General features: G+C 32.6%; 3 protein-coding genes across 13 annotated transcripts; all 3 read left to right on the forward strand.

Moving 5' to 3' along the window:
* LOC109708980 (RNA polymerase II-associated protein 3) lies at positions 4,837 to 9,734 on the forward strand. 7 transcript variants are annotated; one of them, XM_020230984.1, is made up of 13 exons: positions 4,838 to 4,928; positions 5,024 to 5,075; positions 5,232 to 5,309; positions 5,668 to 5,928; positions 6,024 to 6,148; positions 6,265 to 6,386; positions 6,492 to 6,574; positions 6,926 to 7,048; positions 7,287 to 7,433; positions 7,925 to 8,110; positions 8,198 to 8,292; positions 8,667 to 8,764; positions 9,389 to 9,734. In XM_020230984.1, the coding sequence occupies exons 2-13, from the start codon at positions 5,040 to 5,042 to the stop codon at positions 9,496 to 9,498; spliced, it is 1,464 nt and encodes a 487-aa protein (XP_020086573.1). In that variant the 5' UTR covers positions 4,838 to 4,928; positions 5,024 to 5,039; the 3' UTR covers positions 9,499 to 9,734. The 7 variants fall into 7 exon arrangements, 5 of the variants coding, with proteins under 5 accessions (XP_020086573.1, XP_020086574.1, XP_020086575.1 ...); XM_020230985.1 differs by having other exon boundaries at positions 4,839 to 5,075; positions 9,392 to 9,734; XM_020230986.1 differs by having other exon boundaries at positions 4,839 to 5,075; positions 5,731 to 5,928.
* Positions 9,501 to 12,501, forward strand: LOC109708979 (DELLA protein RGL1-like). 4 transcript variants are annotated; one of them, XM_020230983.1, is made up of 3 exons: positions 9,501 to 9,743; positions 9,900 to 10,080; positions 10,696 to 12,501. In XM_020230983.1, the coding sequence occupies exons 1-3, from the start codon at positions 9,505 to 9,507 to the stop codon at positions 12,289 to 12,291; spliced, it is 2,016 nt and encodes a 671-aa protein (XP_020086572.1). In that variant the 5' UTR covers positions 9,501 to 9,504; the 3' UTR covers positions 12,292 to 12,501. The 4 variants fall into 4 exon arrangements, with proteins under 4 accessions (XP_020086572.1, XP_020086569.1, XP_020086571.1 ...); XM_020230982.1 differs by lacking the exon at positions 9,501 to 9,743 and adding an exon at positions 10,184 to 10,249 and having other exon boundaries at positions 9,952 to 10,080; XM_020230980.1 differs by having other exon boundaries at positions 9,743 to 10,080.
* LOC109709629 (cytochrome c oxidase subunit 5C) lies at positions 13,735 to 16,527 on the forward strand. Of its 2 annotated transcripts, XM_020231937.1 has the most exons (3): positions 13,756 to 13,884; positions 14,132 to 14,216; positions 16,085 to 16,527. In XM_020231937.1, the coding sequence occupies exon 3, from the start codon at positions 16,103 to 16,105 to the stop codon at positions 16,295 to 16,297; it is 195 nt and encodes a 64-aa protein (XP_020087526.1). In that variant the 5' UTR covers positions 13,756 to 13,884; positions 14,132 to 14,216; positions 16,085 to 16,102; the 3' UTR covers positions 16,298 to 16,527. The 2 variants fall into 2 exon arrangements, with proteins under 2 accessions (XP_020087525.1, XP_020087526.1); XM_020231936.1 differs by lacking the exon at positions 14,132 to 14,216 and having other exon boundaries at positions 13,735 to 13,884.

Raw genomic sequence — 23,984 nt, forward strand, 5'->3', positions numbered from 1 at the left:
TTTTAGGGGCATATTTGATATCATCCCTTAATTACATTATCTTCGGGTGGCAATTAGATTAATTGGAGATGGTAGTCACTTTCTCCCCGCTGGCGCTGTTATTGACGTCAACAATGATTGATCAAGCATGCATAATCTCCAAATAAATTAAGGTTTAGTAGTAATTCAAAACTTCCACAAAAAAAAAAAAAAAATTGGAATCAAGCTCTGCTTGACTAATAGAATAACTCAAAATTATTCAATTTAAACACGCCAACAAATCAGATTATTCAATAATAACTTAATCGGGCGAGGCAGCAAGCAACCGCGCATGCCAATAAAAAAAATAATAGTATTATTAGATCAAAAAAGAGTTACAAAGTAAACATATACGTGCTTCTTCGATCTCTGATGCAATTATATAAATTATGTCATTGTTGAATAAATGTAATCTATGAAATGTGCAATTCCTTGTGAAAAGGAAATTAAGCTTAATGCACATTTTCTATAATAATTATTATATATTAACTTATTGAAATACTTTATTGGGTCATATTTGGATTTCCTTGAAAAATAGTATAGTTATACTATAGTATATCAGTAAGAAAATTATCTCATGAAGCATTTGTGAGAAAAAAAAATTGACGTAATTTTTGAAATATAATTATACTATACTTTAAAAAATAATGTAAAATTATAATCTACTCTAAGCTACTCTCTTGTAGTTTATTTTATTGACTTGAAAACTCGAAGTTCATACATCAACTACTCATCCAACGCAAAAGCAAATCTATTTCTTCTATTACATTAAAGGAGGGTTGGGGGAACCTTAGGTTGACACCTGTCCCCCAACCCTCCACTTCATTCTCTCTCTCCACACACACACACACACACACACATATATATATATATATAATTAGTTAATTTTATTAATAAATTATATAACAGCTTATTAGTAATTAAATTTTGATATGAAAATTTAAAGTTTTGATACTTTAAAATTTTAAATTTTAAATTCTAAATTGAAAATTTTAAATTCTAAATTCTAATTTTAACTTATAATATTCATAATTTTAATTTTAAATTCTAAATTATAATAATTAATTAAATTATAATATAATTAATTAATTTTATTAATAATACGCATAATAAATCACGTAATAAAATCTAACCTGATAGATACAATTTAAATCACGTAAAATATCGTTGTATAAAAAAAATATAGTATTTAAATTTTAGGAGTAAAATTTTAGAAATATAGTGTATTTCTGTGTATATATAATTAATTTTATTAAACAATTTCATTTACAATTTTATTTTCCTTCTATTTATTGATTTTTTAAAATTATTTTGATATATTTATCTCAAATCCTTTTCATATGTATCTTTATAAAATAAATTATTATATAAATTTACTTTGCGCATATATCAATTTTAATGACTTTTATTTAAATAGATTTAACTACTAAATTATTTTTATGTAATTTTTGTTTAATTAATAATTAGACTTATAAAACTATATAAAAATATTAAAAAAATAAAATTTATTATAAAAATAATTTTATATCCGCAGCATCGCGCAGGTAATTCACTAGTGTGTAACATTAGACTAGGGAGCGTTGACTTGGTCAACTTTTTGGTCTCCCACTGTGTGCTATATATGTGGACAGGAATGTTTCATTGTTTTCAATAAGTCGCTTTTTATTACGCTGATCTAATTAAACCTGGGGAACAAATTCGTAATAACAATAAGGATCTAAATGTAACTAAGCTTATTAATTATATATCATTGTGACATCGACTGTATTATTGAGTACAATGCAATAGTAATTATATAGGGTTAATTACGACAAATAAGTTTGTAAACGTTTGGCAAATTCATTAAGTCTGAATGTGACTGGAATTATTCTTTTTATGAATATTCATGGACAAAATACACCCAGCTAAGTAAATTTACAGTAAATAAGTAAAATTACTTCTTTATCACTACCCTATTTAATAGGGATGCAAATGGATCTTGGTTGGTGGAGCTTCCACCCCAACCCGCCCCAAATGGGGAAGTAAGAATAAAAAAGATAGAAAAATATAATCTTCTCTGAAACCGTCCCGATTCGCTAAGTAAATGAGCGGGAGGCGGAAGACCCTTTTTATTCCTTCAATCTATCCCGATTCATCGAAAATCCGCGAAAAATCCGCTCCCGCCCTGAATGTGGCAGTAAATGAGAGTTAAAAATAAAATAAAAAATAACCTGCCACGAATCCGTCCCGTCCCGACAAGAAATGGAGCGGGAGGTGAAAAAATCCTCCCGCTTCCTAATCCGTCCCATTTGCATCCCTACTATTGAGTAACAATAGAAGGAAAGAGGAATTTGAAGATATGATACAATAGTTGTCCCATAAATATAACAAGATGCACAAATAGAGAGAGAATATATATTCCACAATAGAGTTTCTAAATCAATAATTCTATCTATTAATGATCTACTCTATTTGTGGTATCTAAAAATAAAAATTCATTATTTTGTAAAGATTACAAGGAAGTCTAATAAATAGATAGGCATAAATTGAAACGTCAAAACTAAACGATATTTAAAAAATAGAGGATCGAGTTCTTCGATTTAAGAGTAGAGTTATTGATTTCGATCCATATAATGAATAAAATTTTCTATAAAAATATAACAAATTTTGATTTTTCTAGAGTGTTAGATTAAAAAAACATCCACATGCACTGTTAAAATTTGTCAATTCTATGGCTTTCTAATTGCAAAGTATATAACGCCAATAAAATCATTAAATTTGATCTATAAAATATTTGTATGCATTAAATTATATTTAACGATATGTACCGTCAATTAAAAAAAATTATTTTTAAAAATGATATATAAATACAATCCATATATATATATATAGAGAGAGAGAGAGAGAGAGAGAGAGAGAGGGGTAGGGAATCCCATTGGGGGTGCTTTAATTAGGAGCACCGAAATGTTGGTATTAGTACAGTGTTTTTGATCATTAGATCAATCATAGCAGCTCTTGGATTGATCGTACATAATAATAGATCACACAGTAATCACTTTTATTGACTTTTAATTCAGTGGCCGAAAGAATAAATCTAAAAATTTGAAAAATATAGACATCAAATGTTCGTGCATTTAGAAATATTTTTTTTATATAAACTGAGACAGAGGAATTGAAGATGCGACATTGCCATATTGGTAATTTGGTATTGCACAGCAGCTCAATGTCTCATAAATGGGCCCCCAAAAGCACTTTATTATCGCTGTGAAGTGTGAACTCATGTGCCAATTGAAGACCCGACCCACCCACTACTTACGGGACACGCGTTACGGAGAGTAGGTATGCAGTGTTAATGAGCCCAACATTTACGCACTTCAAGTTTTTTAAGGTTGATTGCGATTTAAAGTGGTGGCATTCGGTAGGTTTCGACGCCTTATTGCTCGATGCACGCCCAATAAATGCGCGACAATGGACGAGCAAATGTAAAGTCAAATTTAGTAGGTTTTAGTTCGTATTTTGGTTGCCATTTGAGAGTGATCACAACGACGTATACCTCGCAGAAGAAAAAGAAGATGAAGTAGTACTATTTCTGAAACATTACATCTCCTGATAACTCCAGTTTAGAATTAATAAATAAATAAGTAGTAGTTTAGCTGATTCGATAAAGAATTTCCATGGAGTCACTGTCATTAATTGTCTCCATTAAAGTCGGCCGCCACCGCCATCCTCTATTGTCTACCATTGCTGTCGTCATCTCCCGTGTAAAACTCAAAAGTAATGTAGTGACTGTGCTTAATGCTGGTGGTTAAAGCGCTGAATAGTTGACACATGATGCAACTATTTGACTCACTAGCAATAATAATTTGTTGGTGGGTCAGGTAATTATAATTAGTATCAGAACTGAATATCAGCAGGAAGTGTAAGAGTTACGTACTATGTGGGATAAAGTGCCACACCAACGAATTTGGTGGGAGCCACTTCTGAAATCTCACATTACCAGTAATTCTATCCTGTATCTGTGATTTGGTTTAAATTCAACAAGAACGTCATGATCTAAACATGAAAAGTTTGTAATACCACAATAATACCATATCGGATGAAAAAATGAGAATATATAAGACCTAAACGCTAGTAATAAAAATCGAGTTTAAGTATTTTAGGCCAATGGTTTGAGTCTAACAAGTTATTATTGTTAGAATGTCTGGCCGTTACACCTGAAATCTCAAGTTCAAAGTCCAATAGCTTTATATTTTTAGCTAACTTAATTATTTTTAAATAAACCCTCTCAAATATAGCCACTTGAGCAAGTATAGCCACTCGAGTTACTCAAGTTCCTTATCTAGGATTTGATATTGCACTAATACTATGCCTGTACCAATCACGCAATTGGCTCGTTGTGATTATTTTTTAAAATTTATAGTGATTTGGATGCCAATGCTTCATCAATTTAATCAAAATGGTTTATGAACTTAAGGAAACTTGCCTAATCAAGTCTCTCACACCAAATCGTAATTATTTTGCAAAGAATAACGCTTTCCAAAAAAACGCTATATTTCTAAAACTTATGGGTCTGTTTTGTCTAAATTGTGATATTTAAAGGAGGGTTTATGTCCGAGAATCCGAAAAAAGCTGAACCACTAAATTAATTATCATATTTATTTATTATCATTTTTTAATTCAATTACAATGCAGTGGCCCAACAAGTGTCTTAGCCCAAAACAAATTTGGGCCCATGAAATAATGAGCCTACGAAATCATTAATGGGCCTCAATTATAAAAGTTTCGGCCCATTTATTTTTCACCAAGCCCATTGTCTTTTTCGAAGCATCGAGAAGGGGAGAGAGAGAGAGAGAGAAAGAGAGAGAGAGAGAGAGAGAGAGGTCGTCCCGCGCCATTGCTTCGTCTTCATCTCCCTCTACATCTTTCTCTCTGTTAAGCCTCTTCTCTTATCCCTCATCGGTCTCCTCCGATTCCTCTCCTCTTGATCAATTTCTCTTTTATTTGTTTATTTAATTGCTGTTTGTAGTTGCTCTCCGTAATCCATGTCCTCGAGTAAGCCCGATCGAGATCGGTCCCTGGTAAAACCCTACTTCGAACTATTCTTTTTTTATTTTGATTTTTTTAAAAAACTTTTCTGATGAGTTATGATTTCAATTTTAAGCATGCCGATAAAGAGATTTGTGAGGTTAGGTAATTTATTATGTATATTTTTTATTTTTTATTTTTGTTTGAAGGAGGTTGAAGGGTTTTTGAACGAACTACAGGGATGGAACAACTTGTTCAAGGATAAAAATCAGAAATTGAAAACTCAGGCACGCAACGACAGTTACTTCGTTTTTTTTCCCTTGATTTTTGTTTATTTTTTGTTTTCTTTAACTCACTCAACTTTTCAATTTCCAAGTAATGTGTGCACTTACGTTTGTTGTAATTTGAATGAGATATGACATCAGGAGATTCTTTTTTAATTCTTATGACTTACATGCTTGGTGCTCAAAATCGAGACGTATTGCATAATTGGCTTAGGATGCTACAACAAGATGTGAATTAACTCTATAGCGTTTTGCTTGCAAAGAGATTTTTCTATCAGAACATGCACTGCTGCACCGGTATCCATGCGTGAAAATGCTTTTACTTCACGAAAGGCTGATTTTTGTTATTCTTTGTCAACAGTACAGGGAATGTTACTATTCTTATGGTTATTCCGAGAGTAATTTGCTGTTGTTCTCTTTGAAGGGGTCTTTACAAAACTCTGGAAAGAGTCAAGAAGAAAAAGGACCTCCTAAAAAAGTTCCTGCAGTTGAATCGAACACTAAGAGTAATGTAGCTTCTGATTTTCCTGCAAAAAATCCCAACGAACGATATAACTACTCGAAGTATTCTGCTTTTTTGAATGAGGAGACATTACCTGATGCAACCTCAGAGAAAGAGCTGGTGAGGATTTGTAGCCTCTGATTGTTAGTTTTTATGTACATTATACGAATCTTCTGGTGGTAAATTGGCTTCTTTTACCATTTCTTTTATTGCAGGGAAATGAGTATTTTAAACAAAAAAAATTTGCTGAAGCAATTGATTGCTACTCGCGAAGTATTGCATTGTCTCCCACATCCGTTGCTTTTGCCAATAGAGCTATGGCATATCTCAAACTCAGGAGGCATGTTGCTTTATGGCAATCCCTTGTTTGTAATCAGTAAATTTTGAATTTAGGTGATTGATCTTTTTCCGATGTAAATTATACTTTTATTTATTAGATTTATTCTTGTTTATTAGATTGGAGGAGGCGGAGAATGACTGCACTGAAGCCTTGAATTTGGATGATCGCTATGTTAAAGCATACTCACGTCGAGCAACAGCTAGGAAAGAACTTGGCAAACTTAAGCAATCAATGGAAGGTATTCCATTTCTCATTCTTAACAATATCTTATATTTTGAAGCTCAATTTTTGTAGATTAACTTTACCATTTTCGGAAATACTGATAACTAATTTCTATGTGTAGATTCTGAATTTGCCATAAGACTTGAGCCTAACAATCAAGAGCTCAAGAAGCAGTATGCTGAAACAAAAGCTTTGTATGACCAGGTGATTGTCTGTCATTTCCAGTGGAACCATCCGAGTTGATTTTATCAGATTTTATTAATATAAGTATCTCAAAAAAAGGGGAATCATTGTACTCATTTCATCATTTCTTAAGTGTTGGTGTTGGCCAATATACCTTTTAAAAGAACGAGCTAATTTAGCGACAGAGAGATATAACAGTTGTGCTGCTATTACTATCATATATGCGTATATTGTCATTTGAGTTAATCATGAATATCATACATTTGTTGATCAAGGTAGAAACAACTATCTTTTCTTGCGTCCAATATTGTAGTTTAAGTATTTCTGTATCAATTGTGTTGTTGGTTTATAATGTCAACTTTATTGATGCAGGAAATGGCCAAGAAGGTTTCTCAATCCTTAAAGCCTTCTGTTTCGGAAATTCAAAAAGCAGACAATTTAGCCACATATAAGGCCCAAAAGACAGCTGCGACTGCAAAAAAAACTGTCAACATGGTAGCTTTGAAATGATCTCTACAGTTTGTTCATATGAGTTCTAAAATTGATGCCTGTAATATGTGTTCTCTATCACGAGTAATTAATGAAATGCATCAAAGGAAACTGACTTAAGTAAGATAATATGGGTAAACTTTGCGTGTCTGTTGACTTTCATATTGCAGCTTTAAGGAATATAAGAGACTATTTTCTCTTTTATTTGCTTATGAGATTAATTGAATTTACATGCCTTTTTCAGAACAGCAGCATGGAAATTGATGATTCGCCTTTGGTTGCTGTAAATGATACAGAAAGAGAAGCTTCAAAAGCTCCTGCAGAAACCAGAGAGAATTTATTTGATAGATCAAAAGGAGGCGGATCGAGTTCCGCAGATGCTAGTATGAAGGTGTACACCAGGGACTTTTTTTTTTTCCCCCCTTCATATATAAAGGATAAAAGAAATCTCTGATTCTTTATTGGGATTACTATTTCTTCTTCAAGCAAAATATAATATTTGAAGATCACCTATTGTAGATGGAGACATCTAAAATTAATGAATCTTAACAGAATTTTAGACAACTTAAAGCACAGAAAACCTAAGGCACGAGGGAATATCTTTTCAAAAGTATTTCAAATATTCTTTATTGACCTTTAAGATGTTAGATCATGGCTAACTGTCTCACTTTCAAGTTTCTTGCACACCATTATGTCGCCATATTATTTGCTGTCAGCTAGCCGGAGTGAAATAATACTATGATTTTGTTTAGTTGCACCAGAATTGTAAAGTCGCAAAGCATTCACTCTTATTTCTCATCCGGTAAATTTTGTTTTATATTTAGGGGGGAAAAAGTCCCTATACTTTATGGTGCTTTTTCTAATATTGAATTATGCAAGCAGGGGACTCGGGTTTCTAGTCGGAAAGACGAGTTAAAACCATCAATGCAGGATCTTGCATCTCGTGCTTCTTCATTAGCTTTGGCTAATTCTTCTAAAAGTATCACTGCTCCAAAATCAGCTTATGAATTCGAGGTTTCCTGGAGGGCACTCTCTGATGACTGTGGTCAGCAAGCTCAGCTGTTGAAGGTTTGCATATTAGCCTTTTATGTGCTTTGTGGGTAATTTTAATTAGAAAGCACCCTCAATTCGTTCCCTGTTTCAACTTTGGACCAGGCAATCCCACCATCTACTCTACCTCAAATATTTAAAAATGCACTTTCCGCACCCATTCTGATAGATATCATCAAATGCACTGCCACATTTTTTAGGTATGCCTTTTATGCTCTATTCTGCTATATTATAAAAGTTCACTTACTGTAGTTTTATTTACATGTATATCGCTGTTCAATATGAATTTTCTCTCTACCCTACAAGATTGCAGTTTTTTCACGGAAGTACCCTTAAATTGGGGAATCATCCAATTCATGGAAAAATTTGTTATCGTATTAGAAACAGTTTTTAATAGAGGGACATTTCTATCATTATAAGAGTATCTATTTAGAAATTAAGTTATTGAAAAGAGTTGGGTTTTTTTGTAGCTTACACAAAAGTATTTATGGGGTGACAATTTTGCGGGGATATATTTTATATGCCTATAATGTACTTGCATATTAACCTCTCTTTTTTTTTTTTTGGTATGTAGGGAGGATACAGAATTCGCAGTTAGCATATTGGATAATTTGGTCAAAGTTCCACGTTTTGATATGATAGTCATGTGCCTTTCAGCTAAGCAGCGATCTGGTATGGACTATGGAACCTTTGTTTTGTTACCTATTGTTCTTGAGATGCTGGCTACTTAATACTTGTTTACACTTTCCATATCTGGATAATTTGTGATACATTGTTAGTGTATGAATATTCTTTCATAGTTTATAGTTTTTCTATTTTATGTATATAAGATGACAAATATTTGAAACAGCATCAATTATGTCAGTTCTGTCGATGAATAAAATAGCAAGTGTAAATAGCAATGAGATAAAGCATAGTGACCCTTGGATAAAAACTATGGAAGATTTGCTGTGTTCTCAATAAAATAAGAAAGAGAGATATTTGCTGTGATCAATTTTGTAAGCAAAATTCTTGGAAAAAGGAACATAGGGCATAGAAATAATGGAGTTGAGTAGTATAGAGATGCTTCTCTTCTTGATAATGGTGTCAACTATTAACTCAAAGAGAGTTCTTTATTGTCAGGAAAGTCATAGAAAATGAACTAGCAAATATTTTTGTTTGTTTGTCCATTTAGCTGTAAGAATTGCTTCACATAAAACATTGAAATATGTGGCTAAAATTAATTTATGTTTGATGTAGGTAAATATTTCAATGAAGAGATTAATAAAAAAACTTTCTTGATATTCATGTTGTTAGCAGAACTTCGGCGCATTTGGGAGGAAGTGTTCTCTATCAAGGACATAGCAGCACGACAGATTGAAGCCATAAATCGGCTCCGACTGAAATACTGTGGCGAGGAATCGTAGGATCAAATGTTTATCAAATGGATGGCCCAAAGAAATGTAGTTGTTCTATGTATTAGTTTTTTCGCCTCTTTTTTTTTTTTTTTCGGGGATTTGGGGTGGGGGGGAGAGGCAGACCTTTTTCGGTCTTTTAAGCCAATCCAGAATCTTATGTGGAAGAGAGGATTTGAGTTTTGTATATTCCTTACTATGCTGTATTCTAGTTCATATGGTAGTTTAAGGTTAGAAAGGTTCCTTTATTTGAAGGGGTGAGCTTCTTAACTTTGTTCTCATTACTATTCACCATAAAATTTTGAAATCTTTTAATTTTCTACCTGAGCATTCAATTAGCAGTTTGAACTTTTTATCAAGTCTTTACAAGCTTTGACTGGATCTCTAATTTTTTTGAATCTCTTTTGCAAAAGAAAAAAAAGGAAGAGAGAGAAGTGTCTGATGGCTTCCTGGTTGCTCCATGTCCTTTCTCTACAAAGCTCCCTGTCTGTGGTGTTGGCAGCAAGCACATCAGTATTTCGATTGCTTTGTCCTGAATATGAGTGTTGCTTACACTATCCTTGTGTTTGTCTGTTTATTCTCCCTATGTTTCTGGTAAGTAACTATCAAACAAGATAAACAGAATGTGCCATTTTGTATGCTGTTGTTATTATAACCATCTGTAACCTTAATTACTAATTTATTATATCTAATGAAGCCGCAGTATTCTTGACTTTGCCGAACTTTGCTTATTAATCATTTTGTCATCAAGATGTCATGCCAGGTATGTACGTGTAAATAGATGATTTTACAGGGATACTTTCGTATGTGAAAGCCGCTCTTTTTGTTACATGATTGACTTGCTTTATCTAGAATCAATCGATCAGGAGGCCCTTTTTAAGCTTTTGTGGGAAGCCATTAAGTAAACGACAATATAATACCTATTATATTAGTAAGAAACTATGTCTTATGTTGTTGATCTTGTCATGGATTCCCCAAGATTTTTGTCTTTGCTTTCCTTGTTTGATACCCTTCACATGTAACTTTTGTCACCAAAGATCCATCCTTTGGATCATTCATATCTCTTAACTCGGTATATACAGACCATTCTCGTACACACTTTAAACTGATGATCTTTGAATCAAGTTTGGTTCCAAGATGTTGAGTTCTATAATCTCAATCAATGGCATCGATTATCTTACTGATCAGGAAAAATATCACCTTCTTCAGGAACCCGAATTTGTCACAGCAGAAGATGTGGGTGGATTTGATGATCTCTGGTCCAGCTATGGGTTCTACAATGAGGGTTGCTTCGAAAAGGGAGCTCCTTTGGTGCTTAATGATCAGCAGCTGTTCTCGGACTTTGCGTTCATGGACGACATGCATTTTGATTCAATTTCTTCAGCGATTTCTGTTGCAGCGGAAACAGACCAGCCTGCGTCGAACTCTGAACTTCTGCAGTTGGACGAGAAGAGCACACCGCCTCTTCCCTCAAAAACGTCAGAGCTTTTGAGCAAATACCAATTTAAATTCAATGCGAGGAGTGGAGAAAAGCCTAATGAGTCGATCGAGAGGGGAGGAAGCAAACTGTCGACCGAAGATTTCATGCGGATTGCTGCTTCTTTCTTCATTCAACTGTCAACACACAAGGATTGCAATCCTTTTATGCTTAATAATCAATTCGGCTTATCGTTTTCAGGGCTTAGTTCTGCGGAGATTATGAATGTAGAGCTCGCGATTCTTCTTTTTTCCGCCGCTGAGAAGGTAAGCCAACAGCGATTCGATCACGGTACCAATTTAATCAAGGAATGTTACAAACTGTGCTCAAAAACAGGAAATTCGGTTCAAAGAGTAGTTTACTATTTCGCAGATGCACTACAAGAGAGGATCCACGGGGGAAAGGGTACTGTTGTAAAAGCACAAGAAGTAATGAAAGCATTATTAAGTAATCACCCGGTTCATCTAGCTACCTTTAGAAGCCTCCCCCTTGAGCAGATCATGCAGTTCACTTCAGTTCAAACCATTTTGGACAATTTGGGTTCAGCAAAGAAAATCCATCTAATCGATCTCTCGATCAAGCACGGACTGCAATGGACAATCCTGATGCAAGCCTTGTCGAACTCGAGTTCGGTCGATTATGTCAAGATCAGTGCTGTTGGGACTTCAGAGGAGGAGATCACTTCGACCGGTAAGCGCTTAACAAGTTTTGCTGAGATCCTAAAGTTACCATTTGTGTTCAAACCGGTAATAGTTTCGGACATCAAGGAACTCAAGGAAGATATGTTTAAGATAGAAGAGACAGAAACAATTGCCTTATACTCTTCAATGGACATGAACACCATGATCATAAAGCCTGATAGGCTCGAGAACGTAATGAAGGTGATAAGGAACCTGAGACCGCAAATTGTGACGGTTGTGGACGTGGAGGCGAAGCATAATTCGCGATCGTTCATTAACCGGTTCACCGAAGCATTGTTTTACTTCAGCGCGTTCTTCGACTGCTTAGAGAATTGTATGAGAGGGGACGAGAGAGTGAGGATGATAGTAGAAGAGGACTTCTTCTCGCCGGGAATTAGTAGTATTGTTGCAGCTGAGGGGAGTGAGAGAGTGATTAGGCAAGTAGGGATTGATGTGTGGAGGTTGTTCTTTGCTAGGTATGGGCTTGTGGAGGCTGAGCTTAATCAGTGGTCAGTGTATCAGGCTAGCTTGTTGGTAAAGCACTTTGCCTGTGGGGAGTCATACAGCTTTGAGGTGAATGGGAAAGCACTTCTTGTTGGGTGGAAGGGGACTCCATTGCATTTTATTTCTGCTTGGAAGTTCCAATAAGCTACTCCAATTTTACAGCCAGGATTTTCTTTCCCTTTCCTTTTCTTTTCTTTTTTTCTTCATCTTTGCTGGAATATGAAATTAATGTCTTGAAATAGAATTCTTGTGATGTTCTTTTATATACCTGAACTCTGCAACTCAAGTTTACCAGTTTCTCGAGATTTATTTGCAGTAATTGGACAATGAATCCACAGATGTTATGTTTTATTACTGTTGTTGTTGTTATTACTATTATTATTATTATTATTATTATTATTATTAAATGTGATTTCATCTAATTATATTACAATGGTTGCTCCTTACTCTCTATTGTGGCAAAAAGCTTCATTTGATTATAAAAATCTAGAGTGAGTATGTACATAGTTTTCATTGCATGCTTCTGGGATGAAAATTTTGGTAGTCATGTGCTTTTCAGAAAAGAAAAAAAATAATTCAGAGATGTGCATTTGTCGCATTTAGAATCGAAATCAGAATGACATTTTCGACGGTTAAAAGCAAAAGTCTCCATCTTTGAAACTGTTTTTAGCTTTTTATTATAGAAAGTCATAGGTCCCATAGAATTTTTTTTCCCCAATATTTAAAAGATTATTTATGGACCTAAAATAAGTTATTTGAGTTAATGAGTTATTTACTCATATAATTTATTTGTATTTTTTTTTCAAAAAAAAAAAAGCGATCCACAAAGCACATTTACCAGAAACTTTAGATGGGCCCGAAAGGCCCATATAGTTTGGGCCGAATGTATTAAATCTTGCCGGCCCAGCCCAGCGCACCCTCCGAGTACTACTCTGAAGACATCATCTCAGCCGTTGATTTATCTGCAATTTGCATCTCTAGCCGTTCATCACCTCTATCTAATCACAACACACCAAAACGGGAGACGCGTTTGGTTCGGCTATAAGTTAAAACTACTTATTTCAGAGATAAGTACAAATTCAGGTATAAATAGAAATTATATCAATTTTACGTTTGGATGAAAATTAGGTTATTTCTGAGAATAAGATAAATAGTATTTAGATTATTAGATTAGAACATTAGGAATAAGTGTTATAATTTTAAATTAAAATTATTTTATTTAATTAATTAACATCAAAATATTAAAATAATTTAATAAATTAATAAATTTATTAGCTATGATATTGTGTAAGATAATGAAAATATAAAAATAATTTAACTTTTTAATTAGTTAGTTAATTATTTTAATTAGATAACTAGTAAAAAAAAATAATTAGGTTAATAAAAATATTAATGGTTGATCAATATAAATATTAGTTTATAAATAAATATATTAAATTATTAATAATTAATTAGCTAATTAATTATAAATAATAAAATAATTAATTACTTTATTATTTAAGTAATAAATAATAATTTAAATATACTGTCTAAACGCCTAATACAAAAAGCCCCTCACGTGCAACTCACGTGCCGAACTCTCTCGAACCGATTTCCGTAATTTCCTGCACCACAGAGGTTTTCTTTTAATTTTTTTTTTTTTAAATTACAGTTTCCTCTGCTTTGTGCTTGCGCCCCGGGACAAATCGCGAAGGAGTAAAAAAAAAAAAGGAAAAGCGCTTCGCTTCCGAGCATCAGGTCGATTTTTCCATTTCCCGATCCATATTATTATATTTTTTCTCCTAATATTTATTTTTTAAATCCAATTTCCTCTATTCTTTTTCCACTGCTTCTATTTTTTGCAATTTTTTTAATAATTTTTTGTTGTTGTTCTATTCGGGTGATTCGGTGTGGCTAACTCTCTTAAATCTCGTACTGCATCTCCACTATTTTTGTTGTATTTTTTTTGTTCAAAATTTTATTTGCCTTTTTGATAATGTTGTAGTTCTTAGGATCGTAGATCTGAACGTGTTTAATCGATTGGGATTGAATTAATTGCGTTCGATCGATTGGGATATACGTGAGGCAAGGTATAGTAATCTTATTACTCGGAATATTGTTTTTGTATTTATGGATTTTTTGTTAAATGTAGAAGCACTAGTTATATGCAGAGATGCTACCTTTTCCTCGCAAACACACACAAAAGAGAGAGAGAGAAGAGTATTGAGACCCTCTTAAATAGGTCATTTAGAAATAGGCCCTTGAACTATATTTTCTTTGATCAGAGCTGCTAAGTTTTTATGTTTTGATTTATTATTCGAGTTATCTGAGTTCATTGGAATCACTGTATCCATTGAATTTCACGGCACTAACTACTTTTCAGATAAAGGAATTATGGATTGCGTTACTAAATAATAACCAATAGCTTGTGAAGCCATTAATTTTAATAAAATTTGTAAATAATTCGAACCAAAACAAGTGAAAATTGAGGGGACGAGTTCAGGGTTATATCGTATTTGGACATGTCGATAAGAGCTATGTTGTTTGGGTATGGAAATGGAGTCTTTTGTAGTCTGAGAAGAACATATCAGAGTTAAATGCAATGTTCATTTGGTGATTTTCTTGTTGTTGTTCATAAAAGAGGATATTCTTCTAAAGATCACAAAGTGCATTTCCTAACTTGTTATTTTTAAATGTCGTTAATGGTAAAATTTTATGCCCTTGTCATAGTTAGATGTTTGTGAGCGTTAACTCACTTTATGTAAAGTAGAATCATTCATTTCATTTAATCAACTGACATAACCAATAAAAATTATTTTTGATTCATAGAGTATTTATATGAAAGAGTTTTTTGTAGGAAAAAAGTTTTTTTTTTCTTTCTTGGAACTTATGTATTACATGGAAGGGGTGAGGAATAAAATTGATGTTGAGTGTTGCTTCGGTTAATATATTCAGTGTATACTCACAGAGTTCTTTTAGATGCAGCTATATGTTTTTCTTCTTTGTTTCCTTTTCTTTTTTATCAGTGCCTTATTGGCAGGGTCTGCGATAGATCAGAACTAGTTGCCTTGCTATCATGTATTGGAGATGATGAGGTGGTAAACTACTAACTTCATCCCCTTAACTTGGTGATTTGCGACTTGGTAATCAGCTTATGTAGACGGGAAAATTTTGTTGCCGACATCAGACAATCAAATATTTTGTCTGACATGCATGAAGGCAGTTATTACCAGAAATGCGTCATGCATGTAAGGATTACAGAAACTAAATGTGATACATTTTATGGTGCTATCTCTTCTTTCCTGTGTGCTGGACAAAGGGCCTTTCGGAGGCATTGGAATCTTGGCCCGAGCGAAGGTCTGCAGACGCTTGTTAAAACTGTGGATCTCAGTCCCATATGGAAGTGTTTGTGGAGCACTTCAAAGTTCAAACTGTTTAATTCGGTGTGTTTGCGTATAGTTTATTTATACATCAGATTGGGTATATACAAAGCAATCAACATGCCAATGGGCCTTGAAGCAGTAGGTATCAATTTTAGGCTTGTGAAACAGCTGTAAGGCTAGCTAAGATAGCACTTGCTTAGAAAATCATGCGGCTTAATATGTATCCACTTTCAGAATGAGAATCCAGGGGCTAAACATCTTGGTTAAACAATTCCGTTTGTAGGTTAGATGAGAGATGAATTCATTCAGAATATGCATAACTGGATATCCGTTGCCTGAATATTTAAGATATTAGTACTTTGTGGTTAGATAATTCGATTTTACTTAATTTCTGCTGTATGAACCATTTATGTGTCAGCGGGGTTTGATGAATGGTTGCTCGTATTACCTACTATAACCTAAACCCAAGCGATCCCTCATAATTTATTGCATATAAACCTGTTGATCTGACCCTCTACCTCTGATAAATTATCTATCTTGTTCATTATTTTTCGTTGTGTTTTGCCATATTTTAGGTGGAAAAGAAGGATCTAATGGCCGCACACAAGATTGCTCATGCCACCCTGAAGGGGCCCAGCGTCGTGAAGGAGATCTGCATCGGACTAACGCTAGGGCTTTTCGCAGGCAGCCTGTGGAAGATGCATCACTGGAACGAACAGAGGAAGACGAGGGCTTTCTATGATATGCTGGAAAAGGGCGAGATCAGTGTCGTTGTTGCCGAAGAATAAAATAATTCTTTCTTCTATGTGACATTCTCCCTGTTTAGAATCCATGCAAGGGTCAGTTGGAATTTCATCAGTTTGTAATAAGCTTAGACATTTTCACGTGCACAAATTGCTCATTTTTCATTGATGATTCGCTCGTTGTATGTAGTTCTATCAATGCATAATTTTTGGAATGTGGGCTTGTTTTGGTTTTAAACTTGTGAAGAAGAGAATCGGGTGAATCATTCAATTGTTATAGAGTTTCTACTTAAATTCATTTACGAAGTTTTTCATGTTAAAAAAATTTTGTGCATGGTTTCTGCTATCAACATCCAAAACATGTTGGTTATCTATGGACCTCATAATCCGAAAAAAATTACGTTGTAGTCGTGCTAGATCAAAGCTCGTTTTTAAGCTCAAATTAATGGTGTTTCCTTACAAAAGATGGCATGATTATTTATTTGCAATAAGACTAAAAAGATCCTTTTGTAGCCAAAAGCTCAAAAGAGTTAATGTCTCTTTTATGGAAAAGGCCATCAATTAAAAATTTATTTCGTGATCAAATAAATGATAAAGATCACCTGTGATATCTTACTTTGTGGCCTTAGCCTAGATTCGAGCCAATCACTTGTTGGACCCATTCATGCATTTCTCATATTTTTGTGAGCCTACCCAAAGCTTCCTTTTTAATTTCCTAGTGAAACAGAGATGCCCATGCAAAACACCTCTTTTGCATTTAAGGAAAAAGGTGAAACAAAAGCCAATTCTCATAATCTTATATAATAACTATGTTAATTTTTTATTAGAGTTAACCCTTTTTCGACATTTGGAATTAAGACCTGGGACTAAAATGCATCTTTAACTTTCTAGTCATGCATGGATTCCTTGTCTCTTTTTTGGGTAACAAAGCTTTGTTTCACCACTACTTATTCTCTAATTAATAAGCAATTTTTATGCACACCACCATTAATGGAGGTGGAAAAGGCTAAGCAAATCACTATGTCATTTAACATCTAGTTCAAATAATTAAAATCTATTATGTCGTATAATTAATTAACTTCCTCATATGAAAATAAAATGGCGAATAAAGTCATATATTTGAAGGAAAAGAACTTCAGTAAAAAACTTTCCAAAGGCGTCTAAAACTGAATGAACTATTATACTTAAAAAAGATCTAAGCACCTAGTTTAAGAGCTAATTTTACACTTAATCCAAATTCTAATTAAAAAGTTATTTTTGTAAGTACGAAGGGCGCACTATAAATATTAGTAGGTACTCTAATTGAAATTAGCAAATATTTGAGAGCATCAAAAAGTTTCATTTTACGATAAGGTAGCCTATAGTTTTCGGAACTTGTAGACCTAATACCTTTTTATATCTTACTTATTCTCTTATGATAACATAAAAAAAATTAAACAATGCATAAACTTCACTTTCGTATCTTCATCAACTCCTAATTTATTAATTTTTTTTTTTGCAATCACACTAAGCTTGCTTTAATTTAATAATAATGCATGCACTTTAAAGTTCCCAGAAGAGAGAGAGAGAGAGAGAGAGAGAGAGAGAGAGAGAGAGAGAGAGAGAGAGAGAGGGGGGGGAGAGACCAAATGATAAGTGTTGTGATTCAATGAAAACCAAAAGATTGGTATTGAACAAAAATAAATAAATAAATAAATAATAAAATGAGACACGTCAAAAAGAGAATCCGAGATATGTGTGTCGCCTATAAACAGTATAGTCAAGAGGGGAGGCACACGCACGTGTGAACAGTACTTAACCACATTGGTCTCGACCCGGCGCACGAATCTCGAGGCAAGCTGTGATCTTCACTCTTTTTATAGCTTAACTAGTGGAGTTACCCGTGCATTGCGACGGGCTAATATTATAGAAGATAAAAAATTGACAAAATTAAAATTTTAAAATTTTTTAACTTAGATATATACAAATGTGGCAAAAGTTATAACAACAAATAAATTATATATAACAATAATAAAAGTTACAACAGTAAATAGATATATATATTTTTTTAACGATTTGTTTAGATAAAAATAAATCATATAAATATATTAATTAGAAAGTGGGCGGATGGGAAGACGAAACATTAAATAGAGATGAGATGGGAAGGCGAAGCATCAAAGAGTGTGGAGAGGGGGTGAAGGAGGAATTGCCATGTGGCAATTTCCATGAGAAATAATGTATAGGAATAGATTACTTAATTGATGTATTTATTTATTTTCTTGTGTTTTTATTTTTATTCTTGTTATATTTTAATTTACGATTAATTTCATACAAATCTCTATAAATATAGTAAAATATAAATATATTTCTATAAAATTTAATTTTTATATATTATTTTTATAAAAATCATGTTTCTATCGTTACAATCCGTTAGAAAATTTTAGTTATCTATGAGTTAAATACTGAATTCTTATTAGTTTATAAAATAACTTGATATATTTGTCTCTCTTATATTATACTCTTTGAGTTTCGGAGAGACATATTTATAATGACAAAATTAATATTTCATGTAAAATATAAGCAGTTCAATAACAGTAATAAATCAGAAGAATATATTTAAAAATATTCATAATTTTTATAAAGATAATATATAAAAGTTGAAGTTTATAGTAATATATTTGTAATTTACTGTGTGTTTACTGAGACATGTATGTATTTAACCCTTCAATTTATGTAAGATTAGTGCATGTTCTCTGGTTGTACGGAGGGGGCAAGAGTCCACTGGAGTTGTTAGAAGCATGTTGCAGCACAACTTGGAGAGACAAAAAAAATACAAATATAAGACACAAATAGGAGCCTAATAAACAATTTTGGCACTATCATGTGAATTAATTTAACTCAACCCGAATATATCGGCTTGACCGCATGGGACCCAACAAAGACACTAATTAAAAAAAATTCTTAATAAATTATCTATAGAATGATTGTTTTAGTTATTTTTTTCTAAATTAAAAAAAATGATAAAGCAGCTGGTGCAAGCGATCTTTTGATTAAAATATATGAGCATAAGGTTGGTCTAACTATATTTCTTTGAAAATTCAAGTACAATATATAGTTCAAATCAAAATTTACAAGCTACATGAGCTGTATATAAAAAATAATCATTTTTTTAATGAGCCTAAAAATTGTTTTTTGTTTCTACCTCTATGATTTCGATCTTTTATGGTAAAAAAGCTTCTTTTTATATGAATATGCATAATTAAAATATAAAAAATGCTGAGCCTACAATCAAAAAAAGTTGTAATATTTACAATCACTAATTTAATAGTTTTAAAAGTTTAACCAATCTTTTTTTTTATTTTTAGTCAAAAAATAATAATAAAACTAGTATAGTATAATAAAATTATAAAATTATAATGTAAATTGGATCGTAAATCTAACATTATTATTAAAATACATACGAGTAACCAAGTCATTTTATCGAAAAAGTTTTATGTAGTGTACAAAAAGTCGGTTGAGTACCTGCATTGATTATGAACCCAAAAACCAAGTACATGAAGCACTGCATTAATGCCTCTCTCTCTCTCTCTCTCTCTCTCTCATCTCGTCTCATATAATATATTATATATATATATTATATATATATAAGTGAGGCTTACATGCTATCGAAGCACGGAGCCTCCGTGCTTCCAAGCTCGTTTTCGATGTTGCGACTTTCGATCGTCGATCGGACTCGTTAACTTGATCTATAGTATTTGGAGTACCTAGAAAATAAATTTTATTATTTTCGATATCATTTGCTAGTGATCGAATGGGCTCAAATCAACCAATTTATATATATATATATAGAGTGAGGCTACTAATGCTATCGGAAGCACGGAGTTTTCCGTGTCCAACTCGTTTTCGGAGTGTTGCGACTTTCGAATCGTCGATCGGCTCCGTTAAACTTGATCTATAGTATTTGGAGTACCTAGAAAATAAATTTTATTATTTTTCGATATCATTTCCCTAGTGATCGAATGGGCTCCAAATCAACGATTGACTCTGTTAGACTTGATCTATATTATTGAAAGTATTTGAAAATCAAATTTTATAATTTTTCGTCATCATTTACCTATCAAACGAGTGCTCTAAAAATAAATGGTGGAAAATAAAAATCTCATAAAAAATATTGATAAAAAATTTAAATTTAAAATCAGAGGTACTAATCTTATTCTAAATAATAAAAAAAAATTTGATAAAAAGTTTATTAAATTTGGATTGTTTTACACCGTTAATTCACAAACGTATCACATCGGCCATTAAAATTGTCATTTTTGAGACCTTTTGATCACTAGTCAAATAATATCGAAAAATTATAAAATTTAGTTTTCAAATATTTTCAATAGTATAGATTAAGTTTAACGGAGCCGATTATTGATTTGAAAGTCGTATCATAAAAAACAACTTGATAGCACGGAGGCCTCGTGCTACCGATAGTATACCAGCCTTGTTCTATATATAGAGAGAGAGAGTGAGTAGGTCTACTATGATCTTATGAGTATAGTCATTCGTACTCATAAATTATTTTCGATGATGAAACTTTCAAATCAATTATCAATTCCGTTAAATATGATCTAAAATATTTAAAACCTTTAAAAAATAAATTTCGTAATTTTTCGAAATCATAATAAAAATCTATCAAACGAGCATAAAATGAACGATAAAAAACGAACAATGTTCTAAAAATGAATGATTAGATATTTCAATTTCAAATCGAAATTATTAATCTTTATCTAAGTAGTGAATAGGATTTTCTATAAAAAATTCAACTCATTCTAATTCTTTTGCACCGTTAAACTAGCAAATATTTTATACCGGCCGTTAAAAATTGTCAATTGTGTAACATTTTGATTGTAAGGTAAATGGTATCGAAAAATTATGAAATTTGATTTTTATAAGTTTTAAATGGTCTAAATAATGTTTAACGGTATGAATCGTCGATTCACAAGCTCTATCATTAAAAATGACTTATGAGTACGAGAGCAATCGTACTTATAAGAGTATAATAGCAGGACTCTTTCTCTCTATATTCTCTCTCTCTATATAGAGAGAAAGAGTCCGGCTACTATACTATCAATAATATTGAATTCTTGATACTATCAAATTTTCTGCCGGTAGATCTACCATTTAATCATTTTTATCTGCTAGATTATACTATTCAACTAACCACCCACTCAATTCTAGAAAATCACTATCATTCTAACCACACATCCTTTCATTCAACGGTCGAAAATTCGATAACCCAAAGCGTTTGGTACTATCAATAGTGTAGTAGCATAATTCATATATATATATATATANAAATATTTACCATCTTACATTATATATATATATATATATATATATATATATATATATATAAAATTAGGTTGGAATACTATCAATAACATCAAGTTATTGGTGCTATTAGTTTTTAACCCTTGAATTGAGAAATGTGCGGTTATGATGATGTGGGCCCATTAGATTGAGCGGGTAGTTAGTTGAATAGTATAATCTAATGGGTAAAAAAAAAAAATAGTGGATTAAATCTAATTAATAGTGAAAAATTTGATAGCATCAAACTCGTAGTGCTATCGATAGTATCTCAGCCGGACTCTCTCTCTCTCTCTCCGACGCCCCTCGGACAGACCCCCCCTCTCACTACTCCCAAGAAGCACCCGTCCTCCCCTCTCCTCTCTCTCTCTCTAATATATATATATATAATATATATATATATATATATAGCAGGGCTGCTGTGCTCTCAGGAGCACGGAGGCTCCGTGCTCCTGAGCCGTTTTCGATGCTGGAATTTCGAATCGACGATCGGCTCTGTTAGACTAATTGATCTAGCGCATTTGAAGTTTCTAGAAAATAATTTTTGCGATTTTTTGATATCATTTACCTAGTGATCGAAAGGATACAAAATTCATAATTTAATGTAATAATCCACTATCAAGTTTAACGGTGTAGAAGTATTCAAATCAGATAAAATTTTAATACAAAATTCTTTATACTATCTATAACAAGATCAATATTTCTGATCGAAAATTTTAGTGCTATATCACCACTTTTTATAGGATTTTTATTTTTAGTCGTTAAAAATTCTTGATTTTGAATCATATATATATATATATATATATATAGAGAGAGAGAGAGAGAGAGAGAGAGAGAGAGAGATAGAGTGAGGCTACTATGCTTCTGGAAGCACGGAGCCTTCCGTGCTTTCAGGTCGTTTTCGATGTTGTGACTTTCGAATCATCGATCGGCTCCGTTAAAATTAATCTAGAGTATTTGAAGTATCTAAAAAATAAATTTTGCAATTTTTCGATATTATTTACCTAGTGAACTATGGGGCTCAAAATCAACGGCTGAAAATAAAAATCTTACAAAACGTGATAATATGATATTAAAATTTTAGATCAAAGATATTGATTTTGTTTTATGTAGTATAAAGAATTTTCTATCAAAATTTCACGTGATTGGGATATTTCTACACCGTTAAACTTGCAAACGGCTCACCACGGCCATTAAAATTATTGATTTTGAGTACCTTCGATCACTAGGCAAATGATATCGAAAAATCATAAAATTTATTTTCTAAGTACTTCAAATACTTTAGATCAAGTTTAACGGAGCCGATCGACGATTTGAAAGTCACAACATTGAAAATGATCTGGAAGCACGGAAGGCACTATACTTCCACAAGCATAGTAGCTTTACTCTCTCTCTCTCTCTCTCTTTATATATATATATATATATATATATATATATATCTCGGATCTGACTTGGATCCTCACACTCAGCGGCACATAGCAACATGATATAAAACACTATCAAAAAAGGATAAATAATGTTTTGAGATATAAAAAGTTATAGAACTCTCAATTTAAACTTTGATAGATTCTACGTAGGTAACAGTATCCCCAACAACGGAGCTAAAGTACTAGTACTAGCTAATTAATCCTAAATGACCTTCCCCGACAATGAGAGGACTAGGTACGTACAGCTAGCATAGAACCACACGTCAACACCTAGCTAGCTAGCTAGAACAATATTGTTTTTTTTTTTGAAAAAAAAAATTATTGTAGGAATGGAGTATACTGATGGTGCTCTTCGGTGTAAACGTGTATGCATGATACATGATGCGCATACAGTGATCACTGATAAAAGTGGAGAATCGATCGGTTCTAGCACAAATAATAATAAATTTGTTAATTAAATTTAAAATTTAATTATTTCATATTTATATCTATGTTAAACAAAATGAATAATATATATATATATATTAACAAAGTAAAAAAAAAATATATTTTTTCTTTAAAATAAGAACAGAATAGAAGAGAGAGAGAGAGAGAGGGCATCTGTGTTCATGTACATGCATGTAACATGGTCTCGTGTGGTCACCATCGTTGCCGGATACACAGGAGAGAGAGAGAGAGAGAGACAGAGAGAGACAGAGAGATAGAAAGATAGATCCCATGCGTCACACCACTCACTACCACCTGAGAAAAAAGCCAAATGCTTTTCCTCACGAGGAAATGTACTCGAAATGTTCTTTAGAGCTAGAAAAATGCTATTTGTATTCTCGGTATTGAGTGCACATTTTACATATTTAAAATTAAAAAAATTAAAAGTGTAGTAAAAATATTCTAATCATAAAAAATTGAGATTATATATATATATATATATATATATATATATATATATATATAGCAGAATTACTATGCTCTCA

Source organism: Ananas comosus, linkage group 4, assembly GCF_001540865.1.
Source record: "Ananas comosus cultivar F153 linkage group 4, ASM154086v1, whole genome shotgun sequence".
In the NCBI taxonomy this organism is placed as follows: Eukaryota; Viridiplantae; Streptophyta; class Magnoliopsida; order Poales; family Bromeliaceae; genus Ananas; species Ananas comosus.